At 36.0% G+C, this 12,181-nt stretch overlaps 1 protein-coding gene across 1 annotated transcript in view; it reads right to left on the reverse strand.

Moving 5' to 3' along the window:
* The window catches only part of SOX5 (SRY-box transcription factor 5), an 866,928-nt gene that overhangs the window by 548,828 nt on the left and 305,919 nt on the right, over nucleotides 1–12,181 (reverse strand). The window contains exon 5 of the mRNA XM_030321940.1: nucleotides 2,854–2,965. Coding sequence (XP_030177800.1) covers nucleotides 2,854–2,855 — 2 coding nt within the window. The 5' untranslated portion in view covers nucleotides 2,856–2,965. The remainder of the gene's footprint in view (nucleotides 1–2,853; nucleotides 2,966–12,181) is intronic.

A 12,181-nucleotide genomic window follows, 5' to 3' on the forward strand; every position in this document is an offset into this window, starting at 1 on the left:
CTACAGGTGTCAGGCAGATCTACTTGGTTACTAGAGTGTAAAGGTCTACATGGGGAAGATAAATTTATCTTTGATAAAATGATTAAAATGGCAGATTATATGCTCTTTATTCCAGCTGAGAGAAAATGCCCTGAAAAGTGATTATGAATGTGATATATTAGGGAGCAAGAAACTTCAATTTAAGGTGTAACCTCCAGTTATAAATTCTGAGATCATTTAATTTTCTACTGCAAATAATATGTTTGGAATATGAGGAAACAATCCATCCCACTTTTCTAGGAAACGATTCTTAAATTTTTTTCCTCTTTGGAAATCTTCCTTTTAACAGTACTTAAAAGTATATGGATCTAAATATTTACAGCCTCCATTTATTCAAGCAACAGGCAAAAATAAAAGCATCTTGTTTCTGCGCACCACCCCCCCCCCCCAAATACAGCCAACAGGGTCTCAGTATAATGAAGAGAAAGACAGGCCTCTTTAGTCTTCACCATTCTTCCAACTAATATCCCAGAAATGGGCCAAAAAGCAGGCAGAGGGATTTACATTCCCCTAGGAATGCTGTGAGCAACGAGTGAGAATCTCTGCGCTTACATTTTAGAATTCTTAAAAGGAAGTATAGACACCCATGACCATAAATCTCAGCTTCTTTGCCCAGTAAATCAAGGTTGTATCAACACAGGGCTACCGAATCAAAAATATATTGATCCTACCTATTTTCAATATCAGTCTAATGGCGAAAGTAGATTTTAACAGAAAGGATTCATTTTGAAGACAGACTGAACTTCTTCCCACCCCCAATAATGATGACCTCTGGAGAAGCTGTCTTAGCAACTGTCCACTGTTGTCATTTATATAATGTGGTACTTTTTTTTCTCATTAATATAAGAGCAGCATAGTATCACAGTTTCTGCTAGCAAAAGCTGCCTTAGTGAGGCTTGCATTGACACTGAACTACCAAACATCGCCATGCATACCTGCCGAATCCAGAAGAGACTATCAAACACTATTTGGTAGAGCAGGGGAAGCACGGAGAGGAGACACACATACGGATTTGATTACTTGAATGTAAGTGAATAATCTGGCAATCTAATATTAATTAAGATATTTTGAATGATTTACTAAACACTACAGGCTAATTTTAGTCTTCCTTCTAGCTATCTATCTTCTGATCACTACTATTTCAGATGATTTGCTGTTTCCACTTGAATATGGCTATAGATTCTTACATTGATAAAATATTTTTTCCCCTAAATCAGTCATTCACAAACGTTTCCATCTCAACACATTTGAGAAACATTATACAATCCTATCGACAACAGCAGTCCATTATGGCAGTAAATCTTAATTAGGGACATATATTTAAAAGAGAAGTAATTTTTAAAGCACCTTGTTCACTCGGCCTTCTGAATTGCACCCCATAGAAGGGTTGTATCCTATGGTTCACAATCATTTCCAATTTACTGAATAAAGTAACAAAATGTTTAATTATCAGTTTTTATGCCTGAGATACTTATAATAAAATTGCTGATGACTCCTTAAAGAGTATTTAGATAACACCAGTAACATACTGGTTGCAAATGAAAAATACTGGTATTCCTCCAAAAGTCAGTAACATATCTGTGTGAAAATATCTGTACATTTCAGAGGGTAAAAATATTAGTGAAGAGGGAAGATAAAAGAAACATAATTTCTAGCTGATCAATAATTCCTTATTTTAGCTCTTGCTTCTAACAAATTCCTCCATATCAAGGAGAGAGCAGATTTTCTGCCTCATCCTAAAAAAACAAAGAATGACTGCTATTCCCTTCCCCCCAGTTTCTATATACAGTCACTAAAACCATCTGCATTCCAGTCGTCATTACAAATGATTGCTTTGCCAGATCTAGTCCCATAAATTGATATATTGGAAAAACTGGCATGAATATTTTAATGCCCTGACATCCTAAAGAATGAGCTTTAGGTTTTATTTTTATATATGAATATTAGGAATGTATATATGATTATACACAAATGTCTTTATATATTCATGCATAGAAAAATCAATCAAATAGAAAACTTAATTTTTGTTAATCTTTTAATGTATATGCTACAGAGTTATATTGTCATCTTTGATAAATGTGGGAAATTGAGGCACAGAAGTACCCTCTAGGTGATAACCAAACAGCATATGACAAAGAGCAGAAAGACTGGTAAAATGCCCATGCCTTATGTGCTTTCCTCTCTGGTCTAAACACCAGATTGCCATAGAGATTCCTATAAGGAATTCTTTAAGATGAGACCTGAATAGTTAAAGTAAATGAAAGATGTATTCTGAATGTGGGGATTCTCAGCTACTATATTTCCTTCTTCATTTCTGTAAAGTTAGTTGGCTCTCTACAAGTGTTTGGGATAATAAAAGCATTTATATAAAGTAGTTCTAGTAGCTTTTTACAATTATTAAACTACATCTATTACATAAGAAATGTAAAGCATATAGGTGTATTTTTCCTTCAATGAAAGGAATTGATACATAAGAGCAGGTATAACAATTTAAGGACAAAGAATCAGTATGCCCAAAATAGGCGTTTAATGACTAAATATTTTAGATGACTAAGAATCAGAATATGTGATTTTAAAATATCTTGAAAACCCCAGAAAATGGAGATTGCCTCATATTGTAATTTTTTTCTTATCCTTATTAATCTTCTTATACTTTTTGTTGACGTAGATCTTGCTTTTAAAGGAAACAGCAAATCCATCATTTGCAAGTGTCTTTTCCAAATCCTTAACTTCACACTCAGTGAAAGTAATTATTTGCCTCACTTTGTAATGATAGTTGGCTAATGGAAGGGAAGCATAAACTCATTCACTTACATTTCTGTGTGACCATGAAGAGTGCTCCTGGAACGATAAAGTGTTCCTTCTTACTATTTGGTTAAAGACCACTGACTAAAACAGCCCGAGAGCTCAAGGAAACATACGGCTCCTGCAAGTGAGACAATAAAATTATATATTAGTAGGATTATCTGTAACAAAGGCACAAATATAAGAAAATAACTATGGTCAGTGAGTCCCCTCAGTGGAAAAAAAAAATCAGACTATTGGACAAATATTTGGATAAATGGAAATATTTGGATTAAAATATATCCAACGTATCTGCAAGTTTTACTGTACATTTCATTATTTTGGTTAACAGCTTACTTGTACCAATACACTCTCAGTGTCAGATAGAGCAAGATATGTGCTTTAAGCACTTCGGGGTAATTGGCGGTGCGTTTTGGGCACCCAATCTGAAAGTAAATCATGAGACCGTAGGGACTGACATTTAGAGACAGACTAAATTGCGTAACACTGAAATATCTGAACTAGAGCTCTGTGCACTTGGGAGGATTTGGAGAGGGATGCCACTGAACACCTGACAGACAAGACTGCTTTTTGTTGTTTTTCAAGCCTACAAGTTGACAGAGAAGTGTCGACACCTTATGGAAAAACCTGAAAAACATTCCAGTGAGCAAGAGTTCTGCTGCTCTATTTTCTGTACTTTCTTTCTTTTAATTGTCATTCAGAACAACTTTTGAAGAACAAAGCCCAAGTGCGTTCTTAAGTTTGGCTCTTTGTTCACCAATTCAAAAAATAAACTTGCTTTGCGACGTTGCCTGACAAGAAATCACAATATTTCAGACACGCTCGACTTCTCAGAGGAATACACAGTAGGTATTGATGTTTTTTAAATATCACAGGTCTTGTATTTAAGCTGAAACACAATAAAGGGAATATAGAATACGAATGAAATAGAATTCTATATCATAACAAAATTATTAATGATATTTTGTTGTACATTGTATCAATGATGTCTTACTGCATGAAACTAATGGCAAAATTTGAAATTTGAAAAGCATCTAAAATAAAAATTAGATTTTCACACAAAAAAAGAGGAAGTATAAAGTGAATAGGGGATACTGTTCTATTATAAATTTTAACGAAACAGTCCAGTAATGGGATGACAGAGGCAAATGGCAAAAACGATTTACCAGCATAAAAGAAATCCATTCTAAGATTGAAACTATAGTATTTTTCTTTAAAAGAATCCAGTCTCTCAAGATGTGATACACGGAAATCCTAGTTAGGTGGGGGCTATTAGAGTCATCTAGTCATTTATTTTTTTCTAACTATTCTTTCATTTCCACCTACCCCCTCCTTTTTCACCTACTGATATTCTACTCATCTATTTAAATGCAAGCTCCCCCATGATGCCTTACCTGAAATCTGCAATCAGACTATTAACTCTTTCCAAGATATTGCTTGTTTAATCCAGCCTCTGTCTGGGTGCTTTGTGGGATGGCATTTACTGCTTGACAGAGCACTGCATTTTTGAACTACTTTACATCCTAGAAAATTCTTTCTCACCGCAAGCCAAACTGAACTCCCTATAATTTTAGCATGCATTCAATAAACATTTAGAGAGTGACACCTATTTAGTATTAAAATGGGTATGAGGTACAAATGTGAATAATGTACAGTATCTGGCCCAATTTAAATCCTGGCTCTGAGAAAGTTTCTTTTCCTCTTGATTTTAACATTATATATGCTCATTATAGCTGTTGAAAACTTCATAAAACATAAAGAAGAAAATAGTGATGACCCATAGCTCAACTACCAAATGGATGGTAACTATTTAGGTTTGTTGTATCCCGTCCTTTTCTGCTCCCTCCACCCTGTGCCCCCACCTCTCTTCAGTTCTCCCCACAACCCCAGTATCTTTTATCACAGTTAGAAGCTAAGTTGGTTTCTGCTTAGCTGGTTACTACTACATACTTTCAAACAGAGTCCACCCAGAATGTTGGTACCCTAGAAGAAGGGAAATCCATTTGACCTCAAGGGCATTGGTTTTCATCCCACCCCTATTCCTGAAGAAAGTCCTCAGGTTACAGGAAAGTGGGTGTGGCTGAATTTATCTCATTCATCGTCTTCTTTCTCTGTTATTTTGGGGAAGAATACATCTCTAAAGAAAACTGTACTTACTTTCTAGTCCTGGGCCAAATGCTATTGATTTTTTTTCCAATTATTTAATTGGATCTACTTTAATGACCCCACCAAGGAGAATTCTCTCTTTACAAACAGGGTCTCTACATTATTGGACCAGCAGAATATTATACTTCTTATCCAGTCCTGGGAAGCGATATCTGTCCTAACTTTTAGAGGCTGAACCACATGGCATCTCTTGAAGTAGTCTGCTTCCCCAGTAAATCGCACCCCACAAGAGATGGTCTGGCCCATAAAGCCTACAGACTCTCCTTCTGGCAGGAACTGGTTAGACCTAATGGTCCTTTGTACTAAAATTGGGGTTAAGCCATTTAACTAAAGGCTGCATGTTGAGCGGACCCTAAGCATCATTATCCAAGTAACTGATGTAAAAGTTTCATAGATCAAGACAAGATACTTGTGTAAAGACACCTATAATTGATTGTAAAAATGTACACAAATTCTTCCCACACCTGTATGAATACCTTTTACAATGTAACTTTACAGCTGCTCCCATTAAGAGGTAAAGTCTATTTTCCCAACCCTAAATCTAACATTAGCAGTGGTCCAAGAAAGTACTTGTGTTTGGGGAGTGTTCACTCTTGCTGCTTTTTAGACCCCAAATATTTCCACACACAGCCTGAGCTAATACACTAGAGGAAGTAAGACCATATGGTGAGATGCCCCAACCATCCAAATTGGATTCATACAAGAATATGAGCTAAATAAAATGGTGGCTGTTTTAAGCCACTAAGTTTTGAGATGGTTTGTTAATAATAAAAAATGGTAATGGGTACAATACCTTTCTTACCCAATCTGTTAATCAATACTTTGTGGTTAGGGCTATTCAACCAGTCAAAATGTCACCAAACTGTGTGTTCCATGATCAACACCCTCAAAGGAACTTTTCTCCATTTTGTCCAAAAAGAATTCATTATATCAAAAGAATATAATATTTTCACGTTTATCTGTATTGATACTTGTCATCCTAGTTCATTCATTTTAACCATTAAATGAATAAACCTTATACTTTGTCGGAAAAATTTCAGTTGTTCATTTTCTTCCAATCAAATATTGCCAAATTGCACTCCAAAGTCACTGTACCAATTTACACTACTACTAAAATTGTAGGAGAGCTCTCACTGCTTTTCACCCTTATCAACATTGATACTGCCATTCATTTGTGGCAATCTGATGAGTATGAATGGTGTATTATTTTAATTTGAATTTCTATCACAAGTGGTGAAGTTGCAGATAATTTTATTGGGCACATAAGTAAGATGCCTGTTTATCCTTGTTGCCCATTTTACTATTAGGTTGTTTTTTTTTTTCTTCTGCTGAAGTTTTAAATGTTTATCATTTGGTGGCTATAGGTTTTACAATATCTCCTGTTAGTGGCTTAGTTTTGTTTTGTTTAGTTCTTTTCATGGTCTCTTTTGATGTATATAGAAAATGCAACTTATTGAGGCCAAATTTACTAACCTTTTCCTTTATGAAATCCTATTTAAACTTGAGGTCATAAAAATACTCCAATTTTTAACTGTAGAATTTTTGAAGTTTTGCTTTCCACTTTCAGATTTTCAAGCCACCTGGAATTTATTCTGTCACCAAGATCTAATTTTACTTTTTTCCATATGGATAACCAATTGTCCTTGCACCATGTACTGAAGAGCCCATACTTTCCCTACCAATTTGTAATGCCACCGTGGTCAAAAATGATGCCTTCATACATGAATTTAACTGTTTCTCGACTCTCAATTCTTCCCTTCTCTGCTCTATATGATGGACTTAAAGCCAATCCATACTGTGTACACTTTTTGGCTGTATAATAAATAATTAAATTTTAGGGAAAGCCATTCTCAAATCTATACTTTTTCAAAATTGTCTTGGCTACTTCCTCCTTTCTTTTGTTTCCTCAAGTAAATCATCTACAAGTAGAGCCTCCCTTTGGGAATGGTTGGTGATAGCCTGAACTTTACTAAAGACTGTGCATTACAAATCCTCTTTTCACCCCTCACCATCTCCAGTCCCAACAAACACATGTGCATGCATGTACGTACACACACACACACACACACACACACACACACACACACAGATTGTGCGATAGACAGAGGAGAGAGTGTTTCTTGATTATTCCAAAAAGCATAAGAAAGGGGAAAAAAAGACAATTATAAATTACAGGATTTTACAATTAAGTAAAATAGAATTTGAATAGTTTCTTTCTTTCTTAACTCTATTAATATAATATTATCTTCCTCAAGCAGGTGATCTCCTCCTTTCTCATCCCATATAATGTTGGGGAACTTTCTTTACTGACTTGCCCTCTCCCTAGATTTTGTTTTTGTGTTTGTTTTTTGAAACTTGAACAGAGTCTAGATTTCAGTTTTCCTGACAGAGGATTCCTGGTACCTCTTCCTCTTCTTCTGCATTGGGATCCCTTTGATTGTACTATCAAAAATAACTTTTTAAATAGCAACTCATTCCTTTAGACTCATCCTCCTTCTTACAATCTGACATTGTATTCCAAGATTACCTTAGTCAACCTCTTAGCCAAACAGTTCATTTTTGCTGATTAAAATTAAATTCAAGGATCAGTTCTTCTCATTGTTACTGTTATGTGTGTGTGTGTGTGTGTGTGTGTGTGTGTGTGCACCAATGCGAGTGCATATCTGAGTGGTAAAATATACATGACATAAAATCACTGTTTTAACCATTTCATAGTGTACAGTTTAATAGCATTTAATATAGTTGACCTTTAAACAATAAAAGGGTTAGGGACTCCAACTCTCCTCACAGTAGAAAATTCACATACAACTTTTAACTCTCCAAAAACATTACTAATAGCCTACTGATGACCAGAAGCCGTACCAATAACAACAATCAATTAACATGTTTGGTACATTATATGTATTATATACAGTACTCTTACAGTAAAGTAAGTTAGAAAATTAAAAAAAAATGCTAAGATAACCATAAGGAAGAGAAAACACATTTACAGTACTGTACTATAAAACCGCAGTGAATAATTGGACTCAGGCAGTTCAAACCCATGCTCTTCAAGGATCAGCTGTATATTCACAATGTTATGCAACACAGCCTCTATCAGTTCCAAAAAATGTTCATCATTCCAAAAGGAAACCCTGCACCCATCAAACAGTCACTCTTCCCTTGCCCTCCCCCCTGGGCTCCTTCACCATTCTACCCTTTTATTTCTATGAATTTAATTACTCTAAGCACTTGATATACGTAGAATCATACAGTATTTGGTTTTTTTTTACAGCTGGCTTATTTCACATAGCATAATATCTTTAAGGTTCAGCCATGTTGTAGCAGGTGTCAAAAAAGCTAAATAATGATCCATTGTGTATCCATAACACACTTTATTGTTCCATTCATCTAATTATGGACATTTGGGTTATTTCCACCCTTTGGCTATTATGTATAATGCTGCTAGATACATTTGTGTAAAAGTTTCTATGTGGACATATGTTTTCATTTCTGTTGGGTATATATCTAGGAGTAAAACTACGAGGTCATACAGTAACTTTATGTTTAACTTTTTGAGAAACTGCCAAACTATTTTCCACAGTGGCTTCACCATTTCACATTCCAACCAGCAATGCATGAGGGTTCCAATTTCTCCACATCCTTACCAACACTTCCCACCACCCTGCTGGATAAAAAAGTTATCTTTCATTGGGGTTTTGATTTTCATTTCTCTAATGACATGACATTGAGCATCTTTCCTTGTGCTTATTGGCCGTTTGTATACTTTCTTTGAAAAAATGTTTATTCAATCCTTTGTCACTTTTTAATTGAGTTGTTTGTGTTTTTGTTGTTATAAGTTACTTATATATCCTAGATACTAAACTCTTATCTTACACAATTCACAAATATTTTCTCCCATTCTGTCAGTTATGTCCTCATTCTCCTTTTTTAAAAAAAAATTAATGTTTATTTATTTTTGAGAGAGAGAGAGCACGAGCAGGGGAGGGGCCAAGAGAGAGGGAGACAGAGGATCTGAAGTGGGCTCAGAGCTATCAGCACAGAGCCAGATGTAGGGCTTGAACTCACAAGCCATGAGATCATGACCTGAGCTGAAGTCAGACACTTAACCCAGGTGCCCCTATTTCTTCTTTTGTTGCTTATACTTTTGGTGTCACATCTAAGAAACTACTGCCTAATTCATTTTCATAAATATTTGCCCCTGTATTTTCCTCTAGTACTCTTATAATTTTTAGTCCTTATTTTTAGGCATTTGATTCATTTGGAGTTAATTTTTACATATGGTATCAGTTAAGGATCAATTCTACAAAAAGGATTTTGCCATCTTTTGTATGTAAATATCAAGTTGTCCAGCATTAATATTAGTTTAAGAAACTAAATTACCAATAAGTGAGCAATGAATTCAGTTCAATGTGAATAGTCTTCTCTCATTTTTTTAAATTTCTATGTGTTTTTATTTATTTTTGAGAGACAGCAAGACAGAGTGTGAGCAGGGGAGGAACAGAGAGAGAGAGAGGGAGACACAGAATCCGAAGCAGGCTCCAGGCTCCAAGCTGTCAGCATGGAGCCCGACAAGGAGCTCGAACTCACAAGCCATGAGATCATGACCTGAGCTGAAGTCAGATGCCCAACCAACTGAGCCACCCAGGCACCCCTGGTCTTCTCTCCTTTCTATAATTGGTACCCAAATGTTTTATTTTCACGATATCTGTACTACTATCTATCACACTCTCATTTGATGTACATCTTGGAATAAGCTGTGAACTTTCACTGTTGCATAGGATAGAAGTTCCATCCTATCTCACCTTTTTTTTTAAGTCCACTCTGTAATCCACCTTCCATATTATTGCTATTTAAACTTTTGAGCGTATTTGTATTTCACCTGGCTATTCTTGCTTTATTTTCAGAGAAGTTCTGAGCATTTACAGAGAACTGAGTTCTGAGAATCTAGAACATTCTATGTCACACCTATCAACTTCCAAAGTTTCCAGCTTTACCAATTTACTTCCTTATCTTCCTTACTTTCCATAAGTTTTAATCACTAGAATGGTGTGATAATGTCTGGAAATAGGTAGTGGTCAGCGACTTTTGTAAGGCATCATGAGCCCTTTATTATTAACAGAATTGGTTACAGGTAAAGCTTAACTGAAACGATGTTAGTGCTCACCTCCTTATTTCACCACTTAGATCTATTAATATCTACATTAGTACTTTTCACCATGAGTTCTCTATTACAAATTTCCTGCTCTTAGGGTTTCTAAAGCCAATCTTCTATTTTTAATCTTAGCATAATATTACAAAGGTAAGACTGCTTTGGAAATACTTAATTTAGGATACTACTTAACAAATCCATTCTCACACACACACACACACACACACACACACAAGCTTTCAACTGCTTGGGACATTGGTATAAATTTGACCCCTCTACTGAGTTCCTTCACCCGCTGATGTGCTAGCTGTACCTGTAAATTACAAGACTTATTAACAAGGGAAGTTCCCAGAAATGGTCATAGGGCTTAAATGGATTTGAATGCTATCACTGTCTTGATAAACTACATATTCTTTTTTGGATAGCAAAAGGAATCTAAAGGAGAGACTGGGTGGCTCAGAAAGTTAAGTGTCCAACTTCGACTCAGGTCATGATCTCATGGTTTGTGGGTTCCAGCTCCGCATTGGGCTCTGTGCTGACAGCTCAGAGCCTGGAGCCTGCTTCAGATTCTGTGTCTCCCTCTCTCACAGCCCCTCCCCTGCTCATATTTTCTCTCTCCCTCTCTCTCTCTGTCTGAAAAATAAACATTAAAAAATTTTTAAAAAGGAATCTAAGAATGTGAGAACAAAAGCAACATTGTCTTTAGTAAGACAACTTTCCTTTCCAAAAATGCTATGGCTTCTTCGTCTTGAACCCTCAGCTCTCACCTTCTCCGGACTCTCCCTGAAGAGGCAGGTCTGCCCAGCTCCTGGACACACATTGACCAAGTGTGTTATTCCCACCAGAAGGAAAGGTCTGGCTCTTGCCCATCCCTCCAATTTTATCTTCTAAAAAGTATGCTCCCCACCATTTGTGATGTTCCAACCACACCCACATCCTTCCTGTTCCTTGAACCTGGCAACATGATGCTCACCCCCAAGACACCTTGCTTGCTGTTCCCGGACCAGGAAAGTCATCCTCTGCAATTCTTGTGACTGACCTGTCCTCATCCTTCAGCTCCAAGTTCAAAGGAAATCTTTCCATAGAGGCTCTAAATGTCTGCATCCTCTTTCCTTCCTTCATTACTAACACTCATGTCAATCTGTAATTACCTTTTTTAACTTCAACATTGTCTCCTGCCCCCAGTACAACAAAGTTGCCACAGCAAGACCTCATTTGAATTGTGTTTGCTCTGTCCACAGTTCCTAACATATAATAGGTGCTACATGTAATAATAAGCAACTATTGGAAAACTGAATGATCAGAACAATGCACATCAACTTATTGGTAAGAGAGTTAAAAAAAAATATGTGTATCATTCACATCTCTATCTTCTCTGCAGACTATGAATGGCAAAATATTACTTCTGGCTTTCTCCCCAATTTAATATAAATTGCTATGATATACTCAGAGAATGAAAGTTACTTTTAACATTAATCTAATAGAAATTGGATGTATCTGGTCTTTCCATGCCAAAATAATCACATAGTTTTTAAAAAATATATATAGGAAAACATTTGGACTATTCAATATTTTCAATCATCTGTGTACCATTACCTTCCATTAAATTGGATTCTTACAAGTTTAGTACATATCTCTGTGTCAGAGGATTTTCTCTAGCCATGTCTCTCACTTGGTTCTATTTCCCAAGTATAACCCTCACATTACAAACAACTAGGCTCCAAATCTCCACTAAATTATCTGTTCTTTACTGAATACAGAATTGTTGTTTTGGCTGGAATTAGTCAGGCACAGTTAGTACAATAACACTCAGTGCCTTCCTGTGTAGCACCTGCTACATGTTATTTATTTCTTGTTAGCTACATAGTACAACAAATTGTGTCTTTTAACAGCTCATTGAGTAGAAGAAGAGAAAGTGATGGCAGTGGGATTGTTGAAAATGTTCAATGGTGTCAATATATTTCTTCTCAAATAATCCAGCTAGTAAATTTGCACTAATAACATTTATTTCTTTGGAAA

This window comes from Lynx canadensis, chromosome B4, assembly GCF_007474595.2.
Source record: "Lynx canadensis isolate LIC74 chromosome B4, mLynCan4.pri.v2, whole genome shotgun sequence".
Taxonomy (NCBI): Eukaryota; Metazoa; Chordata; class Mammalia; order Carnivora; family Felidae; genus Lynx; species Lynx canadensis.